Genomic DNA, 15,253 nt, shown 5'->3' on the forward strand with positions numbered 1-15,253 from the left:
GGGTTTCACCATGTTGGCCAGGCTGGTTTTGAACTCCTGACCTCAGGTGATCCTCCCTCCTCAGCCTCCCAAAATGCTGGGACTACAGGCATGAGCCACCGTGCTGGGCCATTTTAGTACATTTTGATTGTTCTGACTCACAAAGGGGAAAGTGAATTTGGATAAGTTAAAATTCAAAAGTGTATGTTTCCCAAAAATTTTTTTGATAGGTTGGTTAGCATCAAGGTCATCTTGTAAAGATGACTCCCAGGGAGAAAAGAATATTGACAGAATACCCTAAGATGATTGTTGGAGGGAGGATTATTTCAATTTATCTTTTCAGTAATAATAGGTAAATTTAAATGTCAGTACTCTTTTGTTTTTTTTTTCATTTTTATGATTTAGAACCTGTAAAAGCTCAATACAAATTCTAATGTCATTCACATTTTCCCTCTCCCATTTCTTGAATGCGAGATATTCTACCTGGTACTGGTGCTACAGTGGTGCATAGGACATACCATGTCCCTATTTTCATGGAACTATGTATGGTACTAGTAGAGGAATAATAGATGAGTAAAAAACTAAACAAAATAATTTCTGTTGTGATAAATAATATAAGACTAATGAAGTAGTAATATGAGTGGTCATGAGAGAGATAAGTGGTAACATTAGATTATCAGAAAGTTTATCAAAGATATACTTCATTATGGTTAAATGGCAATTCAGACCTTTTCACATAATCACTTGATCCATAGCAAACACCTTTTTGTCTTGCAAATGAATATTCAAAAGTTTTCAAGTCAGAAAATAAAGTAAATTATAGCTGTTATGTAAAATTAGCTAGGCTCTTAAAAAATTTATTTTTCTTTAAAGTTATTTTTAGCCCTGTTAATAAGGGAGAGATGGTGAATTTCAGTATCAGAGACAGCATTTACAAGTAAAAAAATTTTAGTTGTCTATAGAACCCTGTCATAGCCAGTGTTTGGTGTGACTATATTGGCAGCAGTTTGAATAAGTATTAAATGAAGAACATTGTTGTTCAAACACCACTAAAATAATGATCTGAACCATTTGAGGCTGCAAAGGAAAGAACATGTTATAATTAGGAAATTTATTAGGAAGTGTTTGTATGGTATGATGTCACTAGTATCAAAAACAAAGAACAAATTCCAGTACCATTAATCCAGTTGCTGCAGAAAATAGATACTTTTCAAGTTTTTCTTTAACGTCTAAAAAAATAGATACTTTTTAGGTTTTTCTTTAACGTCTGTCATAATAAGCAACATTTGGAGTGTTAATAAAATTCAGTAGCCAAGAAAATGAGATTCTATGTGTGTTATAAAACAAATGTTTTATATTCCGTCATAGTTTTGACACTGGTCAGGTATTCTTTCCTTTTAATGCCATTGATTTAATTTTTTCCTATAATCTACGAAAATATGATAAAATAGCCTTAATTTTCTTCACTAGTAACATGGATAAAATGACAGATACATAATAATATGATAAATGTTGTCATGTACTGAATTTTAGAAGCAGATTATAAGAGTCTCAAAAGAGGGACTGTCATTTCCGTGTATTTTAGAATTCTTTGAACATATTTTTAATTCTGTAGAATTATGCAGTTTTAGTAACAGTGTTTTACTCTATGTGGTGATTCAGGAAAGCGAAGTGAGGCCTGACCTTTGCCAGAAGTGTTAACTTCTTACTGTGAAGAAAGAATTATGGATAATTTCTAGGAAGAAGGAAAGGCTAATTTAAATTATCTTTGAATAGTAACTAAATAATGTTTATATCTGGCATATTTGTGAAGTAGTCTTTCTTACAATGCATTAGCAGCATAAGCTTTAATTCACAAAAATTTGTAATGTATAGTCTGTATAGTCGTGTGTACTTTTTTTTTTTTTTTGAGACAGGGTCTCACTCTGTTGCCCAGGCTGGAGTGCAGTGGCACAGTCTTGGGTAACTGCAACCTCCGCCTCCTGGGCTCAAGCCATCCTCCCACCTCAGCCTCCCTAGTAGCTGGGAATACAGGCGCATGCCACTACACCCGGCAAATTTTGTTGTTGTTGTTGTTGTTGAGACAGGGTTTTGCCATGTTGCCTGGGCTGGCTCAAACTCCTGAGCTCAAGCGATCCATCTGCCTCGGCCTCCCACCATGCTCAGCCAGTCTTGTGTACCTTAACAACGAATATATGTTCTGAAAAATGTGTCATTAGGCAATTTTGTCATTGTACGAACATCATAGAGTGTACTTACACAAATGTAGATGATATATCTACTACACACCTACGGTATATGGTGTAGCCTATAGCTCCTAGGCTGCAAACCTGTATAGCATGTTACTGTACTGAATACTGTAGGCAGTTGTAACACAATGGTATTTGTGCATTTAAACATAGAGAAGGTATAGTAAAACTATGGTTTTATAATCTTATATGACCACCATCATATATATGGTTTATTGTTGACCAAAAATGTCATTACACGGTGCATGCCTATATATCAATAAAAAGGGGTTTTAGATGGTCAACTAAAAACTGTGGTTGGCTGGGCGCAGTGGCTCATGCCTGTAATCCCAGCACTTTGGGAGGCCAAGGCAAGCGATCATTTGAGGTCAGGAGTTTGAGACCAGCCTGGCCAACATGGTGAAACCCTGTCTCCAATAAAAATACAAAAAATTAGCTGGGCATGATGGCATGCACCTGTAGTTTCAGCTACTTGGGAGGCTGAGGCAGGAGAATGACTTGAACCCAGGAGGCAGAGGTTGCAATGAGTCAAGATCATGCTGCTGCACTCTGGCCTGGGTGACAGAGCAAGACTCTGTGTCAAAAAAATAAAGAAAAAATTTTTAAAAATGGTTATTATACCATTTTTAAATGAAAAAAGTTATACAAAGCCAGCTAACATGTGGTGGAAATGAAATTGTAATATGTTTCAAGGAACGTCTGCTTATTATTTTCCTATTACCATAATCTCTGCCAGTTCTTTCTTTTTTCTGTCTTTTATTAATGATTGTAGTTCTCCAAATCTTTCAAAATGTCTTCATGCCAGAATAGAATTTCCACTTATTTAGTGAAACTTTGCTTTAATGGCCCTGAAAACATTCAATATCTCTATATTTGAATACTCGAATATCTTTAAAAATTTTAACATTCTCCTCATCTCCACCTCCACCAATACTCTTTCTCATTCTCTGCTTTATTTTTATTTATTTATTTATTTTTGAGATGGAGTCTCGCTCTGTTGCCCAGGCTGGAGTGCAGTGGTGCAATCTCGGCTCACTGCAACCTCCATCTCCCAAGTTCAAGTGCTTCTTGTGCCTCAGCCTCCCGAGTAGCTGGGATGACAGGCATGTGCCAGCACATGCAGCTATTTTTTTTTTTTTTTTAGTAGAGACAGGGCTTTGCCATCTTGGTCAGGCTGGTCTCAAACTCCTGGCCTCAAGTGATCCACCCGCCTTGACTTCCCTAAGTGCTGGGATTACAGGCATGAGCCACTGCACCTGGCCTCTGCTTTTTTATTTATTTATTTATTTAGAGACGGAGTTTCACTCTTGTTGCCTCGGCTGGAGTGCGATGGCGCAATCTTGGCTCACCGCAACCCCCACCTCCTGGGTTCGAGCAATTCTCCTGCCTCAGCCTCCTGAGTAGCTGGGATTACAGGCATGCACCACCATGCCTGGCTAATTTTCTATTTTTAGTAGAGACAAGGTTTCTCCATGTTGATCAGGCTGGTCTCGGGTGATCCACCCACCTCAGCCTCCCGAAGTGCTGGGATTACAGGCGTGAGCCGCTGTGCCCGGCCCCTCTGCTTTATTTTTATCCTTAGCACTTATCACCAAAAACACTTGTTTTATTGTCTGTCTTCTCTTACTAAAATGTAAATTCCATGAGAACAAGGATTTCTGTTTATTCACTGCTGTATTTTCAGTGTCTAGAACGTCTGGCAGATAATTGATGTTCAATAAATATTTGTTGAATAAATGACTGCCCTGATTTTCTCAAAACCTTTTTCTCTTTCAGTTGAATTGCTGAAATACTTAATTTCTCCGTTTATTTTTAGAGGTTTCTTATAATTTGAGTTAACAAATTGAAGTATCTTCACTAGTTTATATACATGCATTATCAACTTTGCCCTGTTTGTTAATTTGTTCCTCGTCTTAGTAAACTCATCTTGGGCTCATTTATATATTCTTTTTCCATTTCTTTAATACTTTAATGATGAATTTCTTTAGAGCTAAGTTGAGTCTGGGGAGTCTATGATGATATAATAAATCTTAACAATAGTCAGTTTTTAAGCATCTACCCTCTTTTATGTCTTGTATATTTTTTAATATTACTCATAAAATTGGAATGGGGAAATAAAAAGACTTCTTACAAAAATATAGCTAGAATCCAGGCCAGGTGCGGTGGTTCACGCGTGTAATCCTTGCACTTTGGGAGACCAAGGTGAGTGGATCACTCAGTGTCAGGAGTTCGAGACCAGCCTGGCCAACATGATGAAACCCCGTCTGTACTAAAAATACAAAAATTAGCTGGACGTGATGGCGGGCACCTGTAATTCCAGCGATTTGGGAGGCTGAGGCAGGAGGATCGCTGAAACCTGGGAGGCAGAGGTTGCAGTGAGCCAAGAGTGCACCACTGCACTCCATCCTGGGTGACAGAGCGAGACTCCGTCTCAAAAAAAAAAAAAAAAAAGAAGTATATATATATAAAAAATCCTCTGAAGAACCCATAGGGTAACCAATAAGACATTTTAGAATAATTTGCTTTTTAAAAATTTGTATAATTTTAGCTGCCTTTTTTCAACCTAATGTTAGTACTTTTAGACATAACTTAATACTTGAAAAAAGAGTTTTTCCCCATTAACTCTAAGGTTTTTAAATAATCATCATTTTTGAAACTTTTTACTTTTGTTTCACTTCCTACCCTCTCCCAAAAAAAGGCATACGTATTGTACATCATGGAGCTAAAATTTAAGCCTGGGTGTTTTGACTTCATTCTACCCAAATACAATGTACTGGTCATTTAGATTCTACTATACTAGAGTACATTTTTAGATGATATGGAGGTAAGTTTGAATTTAGCAATTTGCATCATCCGAACATAGACTTCATAGTGTAAAGATGAAATTGTATTATTGGTAACACAAAAAGTCTTTGGTGATACCATATGGTGTAAAGTGTGTGTGAGATTGCTTTCATCTTTGTGGGAGGACTGAATTAACAGTAGAGCATTGGGGAACAGAGTAGGCAGGAAGTGGAGAATCAGCTGAGGAAGAAGGTGGAGGAAAGAGGTAGTGGACCACATTGAAGATTACTATCCATTGGGACAATTTTGCTTATAACAGTGTACCAACATAGAATGTTACATAGTAAATCAGTAAAACTAGTTGCCTTGGGAATGTAAGTTGTTGTTTCCAGTTGATCTATCAATTTTGACTCGTTACTCAAAAATAAGTGACGTAAATGAGTTTTGTCTCTAACATCTTTAAGATAAAGCTTTTAAAAAAATTCAGTGTCTGTTGAAATTTAAAGCTTCCCGGCCTGGTGCGGTGGCTCACACCTGTAATCTCAGCACTTTGGGAGGGCAAGGTGGGCGGATCACGATGTTAGGAGTTAGAGACCAGCCTGACCAACGTGGTGAAACCCTGTCTATTAAAAATACAAAAATTAGCCAGGCATGGTGGCATGTGCCTGTAATCCCAGTTACTCAGGAGGCCTAAGCAGGAGAATCTCTTGAACCTGGGAGGCGGAGGTTGCAGTGAACTGAGATCACGCCATTGCACTCCAGCCTAGGCGACAGAGCAAGACTCTGTCTCTAAATAAATAAATAAAAATAAAAAAATAAAAATAAATAAAAAATTAAAACTTCTCTTTACGAAAGTGAATTTGAAGGCTCTTTCATCTGACTTAGGTTATCTTCACAAAGTAGGATATAGACAAAACAGTGATTTAAGAAAATACAGCTCTCTTATTTATGATTTAAAAAAAAAATCTCGCTGGGCATGGTGTCCTATGCCTGTAATCCCACCACTTTGGGAGGCCAAGACAAGAGGATTGCTTGAGTCCAGGAATTCAAGATCAACTTGGGCAACATAGCGAGACCTTGTCTCTATAAAAAATAAAAAATAAAAACAAATGAGGCAGGAGGATCGCTTGAGCCTGGGAGATCGAGGCTGCAATGAGCTGTGATTGCACCGATGTACTCCCACGTGGGTGACAAGAGTAAGACCCTGTCTCAAAAAAAAACTATAATGACAGTCCTCATAATTTTGCTTCAAGGCAAGGAAACTAAAAATTCGAATGAAGTGGCCGGGCACGGTGGCTCATGCCTGTAATCCCAGCACTTTGGGAGGCCGAGGCAGGTGGATCATGAGGTCAGGAGTTCAAGACCAGCCTGGCCAAGATGGTGAAACCCTGTCTCTACTAAAAATACAAAAAAAAATTAGCCAGGCATGCTGGTGGGCGCCTGTAATCCCAGCTACTCGGGACGCTGAGGCAGAGAATTGCTTGCACCAGGGAGGCGGAGGTTGCAGTAAGCCAAGATCGCGCCGCTGCACTCCAGCCTGGGCGACAGAGCGAGACTCCGTCTCAAAAAAAAAATTGAATGAAGCAGAAATTTATTCCTTTAAGCCCATTTAGCTGTTACACACATAGCTATAGCATATTCTCTCTTGAGATAACTTGCTTTTAATTGGAAAACTAATTCATTAAATATCCAAACTCTATATCATTCCTGGAATAAGTGATTTTAGCAATTTTTGATACTTATTCTAACATGATGCATATATCGAGTATGTACTTTTCTTTAAATGCAGGCATATTTTGGCAATAGTTTTTTAAAGAGCTAATACAATACTGAGGAAAATTTTTTTGAAACTTTCTTGTATATATCTATAAAGAATTATAGATAAGAGATGAATTCTAATTAACATCTGGTGTCATGCCACCCACTGACCATGGGTAAGTGCTCTAGTGGATCTAAAATTAGAAATTTTTAAAAAGCGGCACAAGTTAACTTTTTATAGTTATTTTTCATGGTTATTTGCTTTCTTAGCATAGTATTAAGTTAAAGGATTCAAAAAGAGTTGAATACCTTCAAAAACATATTCCTCAGTAACTAGTTATATCTGAACATGTAGTCTATTTATGAAGAATCTGTCACAGTTATTCCTTAATATTGCAAAGATTCAGTAATTATCACATGGCACCCATCCATCCTGTAGTCTAATTCATCCCAGACCCTTTGCATATCATCAGTGTCAGTGGTTGTAATGGCAGATACAATGTATTTCTTCATTTCTTCAAGGAAGAGGTGGTATAAACAGAAGGTGCATACTTGATGTATTACCTAAATTGAAGAATTAGAAAGCGTTCAGTTCTTTCTGAATCACCTTGTATGTTCAGAATCTACATATATTCTTGTAACTAAAGTTTTACAGAAGTTAAACATCTGTTGTAGAGGAGAGAAATAATGGTTCACTGAGGAGGAACTGACTTTCATGAAATGATCATTAGACAGCGTTTTTAATAAAGCAATTAGGTTTCTTAATTTTAATATCAGTTGACATTTTAAAAATATAGCTCTCTTATTTATTATATTAAAAACATGGCCTGGTGCGGTGTCTTATGCCTGTATTCTCAACACTTTGGGAGGCCGAGGCGGGTGGATCACTTGAGGTCAGGAGTTCAAGACCAGCCTGGCCAACATGGTGACATCCTGTCTCTACTAAAAATACAAAATTTAGCCAGGCATCATGGTAGGCGCCTGTAGTCCCAGTTACCTGGGAGGCTGAGGCGGGAGAATCGCTTGAACCCAGGAGGCAGAGGTTGCAGTGAGTCAAGATCACACCACTGCACTACAGCCTGGCCGACAGAGCGAGACTCCATCTCAAAAAAAAAAAAACCAACATATTTTATATATATATATATGTACAGTGACAGTACTTATAAATTTGTATGATGTATTTTTAGTTTCCTCAGTGAGAACTAACAAGAACAAAAAGAGCACACATGCTCGAACTTTTATTGAGGAATGTTTCTTAATTTTGCTCGATCTTTTATTGAGGAATGTTTCTTAATTTTCTAGCACCTAAAACTTCAGATTTCCAAAAAATAATTAAACCATTTTGACTTGAATGCTTTAATTTGGGGACATCTGATATTTTTAAAGCTTTCTTATTATTATTTGTTTACGTGTAGAGACGAAGGTCTCACTGTGTTGCCCAGGCTGGTCTCAAGTGATCCTCCCACCCTGGCTTTCCAAAGTGCTAGGATTACAGGCATAAGCCATTGCACCCAGCCTGATATATAATTAACTGAAGTCTCTCTGGTATTATAATTTTAGTTATTTAATTCATTAAAGTTACAAAAGATTTAAGACCTTATATAACTTTTTCCATATTTGTTTAATTGCAATATAGCACACCTATAGAAGAATGTACAAATCGTAAGTTATAGCTTGATGAATAATTACCTAGTTAGCGTTACCCATATAACAATTGTTGGATATTTTTTTACAGGAGACTTTGCAGCAATTAATCATGATGTCGTTGCCAAATGTCTTAATCATTGGCAAAAATCCCTTTTCTGGTAAGTATTAAAATTAACCTGTGAAAGTAATGTCTAACCTTTGTGTAATACTATGATGTTTATTTTTTACTAAGAGCTTATATACATTAACTTACTAGATTTTTCACAACTGTAGACATTGGAGGTGATGTTCCATTTTATAGAAAGAGACAAGCTTAGACTATTTGTAAGTTATAGGTAAGACCAGACATAAATTTTACATTAAATTCAGTATTTTTTTCTACTATACCAAATAGATACTTTTCTGTGACGATTTTTAGTGTCTCATTATAGAGAAGTATAGAAGATGATGTAGTTACAAACTTAAAAGAATATTACCTTAGAAAAGAAATGATTTTGAAATAATTTCCAGGTTTCTATTCATATATCTACTATCTACCATTGCCAAAATTGTTTGAATCTTAAGTTTTACTGACTGATATGTTTTATTTATTTATTTATTTATTTTGAGATGCAGTTTCGCTCTTGTTGCCCAGGCTAGAGTGCAATGGCACGATCTTGGCTCACTGCAACCTCAACCTCCTGGGTTCAAGCGATTCTCCTGCCTCAGCCTCCCAAGTAGCTGGAATTATAGGAGTAGCTACCATGCTAATTTCTGTATTTTTAGTAGAGGCAGGGTTTTACCGTGTTGGCCAGGCCAGTCTCGAACTCCTGACCTCACGTGATCTGCCCGCCTTGGCCTCCCAAAGTGCTGGGATTACAGGCATGAGCCACCACGCCCGGTCTGATATGTTTTAATTTATATTAAACTTCTTCTGAATGGAAAGATGAGAGGCAGTTTCTTAGATCATTTAAATTTTTTCTTCAAAATGTTCTGCCCTTTACCACATTTTAAATGTGATATTTTAGAATTGTAATTTTTGAACAGTTGAGGAAATTAGCAGCTACCTAACAGTTTCAACAATGGGCTTATCCTTACAGTCTACATGTTATCCAAATTAGTATATTTTCTTCAGCCCATACCCCCTCTCAATCAAAACAAACAAAACCAAAATAAAAACTAAAATCAAGTAGCTATTTTTATAGAGGAAACTATTAATTAGATGTGTGAATTAGCAGCTTAGATAGTTTTTAGAGATACCATGGGATGTTTGATTATATAAATTTAAAAATGAAAAAAATTGCGTGTAGGATGGAATTGTTTCCCATCCTACATACATTTGGTAAGTACCTACCAAGTTACAGGGACCAGGAGTGGAAATAAATGGTCTATGTTCTAGAAGCTCTTATAGTTTGGTGAAGGATACACAGATTATGGGGAAATCATGTAATAATTAGTATGAAGTAGAAATATGTACCAAATGTTCTGGCATATAAAATATGGAGCCATTAATTATTCTTAAAGTTGACGTATAAGTGAGAGTGGGGGACCATTGATGATTGGATCAGGGAGGACTACACAGAGATGATAAGAGCTGTGCCTAGGATTGTGATTAGCAAGTAGTTCACTAGGGGAATGAGGAGGTTGGGGAAGGACGACAGACAGAGGGAGTAGTATTAAGGCAGAGGAGTGTGTATATATGCATATTTGGGAAGAATGGTGATTAATGGCTCAGCGTAGCTATAAAGTAGGTTGTTTCATGGAGAGTAGAAGGAAATGTCTGATAAGAAGATTTGGACTTTTTCATAGACAGATTGGCCCAGTGGTGAAAATCTGGCCCAAAGAAGTGATTTTTTTCCAGTTGAATATTTTAAGAAAATCTTAGTTGAATGCTGTTGGACAGGGAATATTCTCTCCATTTCTGTTATAGATTGTTAACTTTTACCTGGCTTGTTATATACATTTATTTTAACAGCCTCACTGTAACAGACATTTAAGATTCTGGTCTTCATGAACATGCACAGTGGAAAACCATTTAAATTTTATAAGGAGATGAATCATAAGATCTGTGTTTTAAGTAAGCAAACACTAATAGGCCTAAGAGGAGCCAAACCTATTAGGAGCCATTTTGGCTGCCTTTGTGGCATGTCCCTATATCAACCTGATTTGGCAGGTTCTTGATTTGTCAGGCTGGGGTAGTACAATCATTTATGGAAAAGGAGTAGATTAATAGTTAGCATACTTGTTGCACAGAGCCTTGAAATCTCTTTATCCATTAGCCCTTCAAAATTGATATTCTTCCCCATTTCTTCTGCTGTTACCACCGTGTACATACACAGAGCTGCTATTTTGAATTCTCCGCTACATATGCTTAGACTGAATCCTTCACTCAAGTTACTGTGCGTAATTACCTCTAGAAGTGATTCTCCAAATATAATAGAGTTGAAAATATAGCAGAATGTTGTCCTTAATAATTGTTTCTATTTTAGAACAAGGCACAGAAGAAGTTAAAAAACTGCTTTTACTTTTATTGGGTTGTGCAGTTCAGGTAAGTTAAAATATTTTTTCATATTTTCATTTTAACAATCTCTTTATATATTTTTATCAGGCTGTAGTTTCTGAAAGACTTAAAGATGGACCATTGGTTTTCAAAGGCCGTGTTAGAATATTTTCAATAACTGTATAACCTCCTAAGGCGATTACATTGAAGAAAAACACTTATTTTATTTCAGAATTTAGTTACATTATCATAGTCATATCATTTAAAATGTTTAATTACTCTTTTCCTTATTCTGAGGCTTATAATGACCCTAAGTTTTTGAGGTTTTTTCAGAGGTGCCCTTAAAAACTGCTCCCAAAACATCCTTGTGATTTATGTTGTACTCGTGTATGTTTTAGGAGAAGGGATGGGAGAAGAGAAGGGAAGGGAGGAGGCAGAATTTATTTAAAAGAAAAAAAAAGTAAAAAAGGCAGAATTTCTGAAAAGTGTTTTAGGAATCTTGTTTATTATTATATTGCTCTTTGATCAATGACTATAATAATAGCTATGATTTATAGAATACCTACTTTGTGTCAGATATTATCCCTTACATAGATTTTCTCATAATATCTTCTTTCAGGTCAGGAGATTGGGTAGGGTAATATTTAAGTTATTATCCAAATTTGGACACTTGCAAAAGTCAAAGAAGGTACTGTTAATAATTATAGTGGGCTAGGCGTGGTGGCTCATGCCTGTAATCCCACCTCTTTGAGAGGCTAAGATGGGAGGATCACTTGAGGCCAGGAGTTTGAGACCAGTTTGGTCACATAATGAAACCCCATTTCTGTTTTAAATACATATAATAATTACAGTGGAATGGCATGTGTAAACTGGGATTGTCCTAGGCAAACCAGGATGATTACTCTAAGTTTAAATTTAGGTCATATTGCTAGTAGGCCAAAGAACTGTGAGTCAACTCTGCTCTGACTTCAAAATCTATTATACTATGTTAGTTTTTCATTTCAGCCATTTTTTGGATGAATTATTACAGTGTCATTTTAAACTGTCTCACTTCTTTGTGGAATGAGGTTATTTATAATCAAATAATATGATTACTAGTAATTTTTTTACATACATATAACAGAAATTATATGTCCCAGTGTGGGCTTTTAGAGCTGACTGCTTGGGAGCTATAATCTTAGATAATATATGTTATTAAAATTTCATGCTGTGTAATGTACAGGTGTTTACTTCACAATTGATTAAATATTAAGTTGAATATGGTCTTCTAATTTGGTCATCAGATTTTGAGTTAGAAACACAACTCTTATTTACAGCCTTTATGTACTATATTTGCTTTAAAAAATACCCTGTGTTGGTGAATGTTGCGTAAATTTAGATTACATAGCAATAGCATAAATATGGTTTTTATTGCTGATTATTGCTTGGTGGTTATTGCTGATTAGTAAAATTCACAGTAGGAATGGAGCAGAACCAAGGACCTTTTTTTGAGACAGGGTCTCACTCTGTCAGGCAGGAGTGCAGTGTCATGATCACACCTCTCTGCAGCCTTGACCTCCAGGGTTCAAATGATCTTCCCGTTTCAGGCTTTGAGCAGCTGGAACTACGGGTATGTGCCGCCATGCCTGACTAATTTTTTTTTTTTTTTTTTTTTTTTTAAGAAATGGGGCCTCGCTGTGTTGCCCAGGCTGGTTTCAAACTCTTGACCTCAAGTGATCTTCCTGCCTTGGCCTCCCAAAGTACTGGGATTACAGGCATGAGCCACCCTGCCTGGTCCCAAAGGGTAGATTTATCTGAGAATAAAGAAAGACTAATTATATGCAAGTTAATTCTCTTTTTTTTTTTTTTTTTTTTTCTTTTGAGACAGAGTTTCGTTCTTTTTGCCCAGGCTGGAGTGCAATGGTATTATCTTGGCTCACTGCAACCTCCGCCTCCCGGATTCAGGTGATTATCCTGCCTCAGCCTCCCAAGTAGCTGGGATGATAGGTGTGTGCTACCACACCTGGCTAATTTTTTATTTTTAGTTGAGACAGGGTTTCACCATGTTGGCCAGGCTAGTCTCGAACCCCTAACCTCAGGTGATCTGCCCGCCTCGGCCTTCCAACGTGCTGGGGGATTACAGGCTTGAGTCATTGTGCCCGGCCTAATTTTTTTCATATGAAGAGAGAATAAGTTTTATCAACTGTACAAAACAAAGCGAAGGCTCAAGGAGACCATCATTCTAACCTATGTTAACATCATTCAAGGTTTTTTAGAAATGAGGAGATGGAAAAGGTGTCAGACCTTGGTTTTTGATATGGTATCAGCTTGTCAAGAAACTTAGAGACCCATCTTTATATATATTTTATGTCCATGTAGTAATAGCAGAATTATGCTTTTACTTGAGAGCCCTTAAGACTTGCATCTATTGTGGTGCCAGAATGATGTATCTACCAAGAAAAGAGGAAAGATCCAATTTTGAAAAATGTTGTTGTCATTCTGCATTTCAAAAATGTTAGTGACCTAATTTTTTTGTTTTAATGTTTATGGGTGCTATAGTAAAGGACAGGGACAGGGATTTTAGAAAAAAGATGTAAAGCTCAAGGGGTTTGAATTTTAGAGAAGACAGAGTAAACAGTACGAGTTTGAGGTGATAATTACCATAATGTAATATACATTGGTACATTGAAGAAGTATTTTCTTAAGTTTACTTGTAGTATTAGGAAAGCCCTCTGACAAGGTAATATTTGAAATGAGAGCAAAGATGTTGAGAAAACAGCCTATTCAAGGAACATAAAGTGTGGTTGGGCCAGGGGTGGTGGTGGGTGGATCATTTGAGGTGAGGCGTTCAAGACCAGTCTGGCTACCTGGTGAAACGTTGTCTCTGCCAAAAGAAAAATACAAAAAAGTAGCTGGGCATAGTGGCTTGTGCTTGTAGTCCCAGCTACGCAGGAGGCTGAGACAGGAGAATTGTTTGAACCTGGGAGATGGAGGTTGCAGTGAGCTGAGATGGCTCCACTGCACTCTAGCCTGGGCGACAGAGCAAGACTTCATCTCAAAAAAAAAAAAAAAAAAAAGTGTGGTTGAAATGTAGGATTCATGGGGATGAATGGCAAGATATTAGACTGGAGAGTTTACATGGATTGAGTTATGAAGGACTGGATTTGCCACTTTAAGATAGAGTTCAGATTTCAGGCCAGACGCGGTGGCTCACACCTGTAATCCCAGCACTTGGGAGGCTGGAACGGTGGATCACCTGAGGTCAGGAGTTCCAGACCAGCCTGGCTGACATAGCGAAACCCTGTCTTTACTAAAAATACAAAAATTAGCCGGGTGTGGTAGTGGGCACCTGTAATCCCAGCTACTCGGGAGGCTGAGGCAGGAGAATTGCTTGAACCCAGGAGGCGGAGATTGCAGTGAGCCAAGATCGTGCCACTGCACTCCAGCCTGGGTGACAGAGCAAGACTCCATCTCAAAAAAAAAAAAAAAAAAAAAAAAAAAATTATTCTGTAGGTGTTTTGGAGCCACTACAACTAATAATATAAAACGTGTGACCAAAATCTGTCAGCCTTCAGCTGTGACCATATAAACAATTAGAAGTCTTTGTTGATACTTAATAGCCAGAATGTGTTTCTGGACAAGAAGCTATTGAGGAAACCAATCAGCCAACAAGTATTGTTGGAATATTTTGTAAAATGTCCTCTGTTTCAGAAAATTTGTTCATCTTGTAGTTGAACAGATTAAAATTCTAATGATTAGTACAATATGTAAATAGCATGTTTTCCCACATCTAGGTCAATCAATTTTATCTGTTATAAATTGTTATTTGTAGATAGAAATAGCAAGATAAAATTTGCTGATATGATACTAGAGTTTAGGAAATCAGTGGACCACAGGTTTCAAGAGATACTATATTCATGAAAAGAAATAGGGCTGGGTGCAGTGGGTCGTGCCTGTAATCCCAGCACTATGGGAGGTCGAGGCAGGAGGATTGCTTGAGCCCAGGAGTTTGAGATCAACCTGGGCAACATAAGGAAACTATCTGAACAAAAAAAAAATTTTTTTTTAATTAAAGAGGGAGAAAGAGAGAGAGAGGGAGGGGAGAGAGAGAGAGAGAAACAAGCATTGGGAAATTGAAAAATATTTTCTTCTTTTGAAGAAAAAGAAATGAAATTCTTAAGAGGAAGCAGCATTCAAAAACAGTAAAGTTAACCATTATCCAAAGATCTTACCTGACAAAATAAATTATGACTTTTAATCCTTGATTATATGTAAGTAAAAGCCACATAACTAACTTTAAATGTGAAGAAAACCGTCCAAGGCCAGGGCTTGGGTATTTTTGTTATTGGCTGTCCAACTCAGTCAGGTTCCTCCAGAA

At 37.1% G+C, this 15,253-nt stretch overlaps 1 protein-coding gene across 22 annotated transcripts in view; it reads left to right on the forward strand.

Annotated features, from left to right (window-relative positions):
* Positions 1-15,253, forward strand: part of CCDC88A (coiled-coil domain containing 88A) — a 131,832-nt gene that overhangs the window by 36,283 nt on the left and 80,296 nt on the right. For all 22 annotated transcript variants that reach the window (XR_008522131.2, XR_008522132.2, XM_009237291.4 and 19 more), the window contains exons 4-5: positions 8,506-8,575; positions 10,886-10,944. Coding sequence is in view for 20 of the 22 variants with exons in the window: in XM_009237291.4 (XP_009235566.1) it covers positions 8,506-8,575; positions 10,886-10,944 (129 nt within the window). In the remaining 2 variants the exon portion in view is untranslated. The remainder of the gene's footprint in view (positions 1-8,505; positions 8,576-10,885; positions 10,945-15,253) is intronic.

This window comes from Pongo abelii, chromosome 12 (genome assembly GCF_028885655.2).
Source record: "Pongo abelii isolate AG06213 chromosome 12, NHGRI_mPonAbe1-v2.0_pri, whole genome shotgun sequence".
Taxonomy (NCBI): Eukaryota; Metazoa; Chordata; class Mammalia; order Primates; family Hominidae; genus Pongo; species Pongo abelii.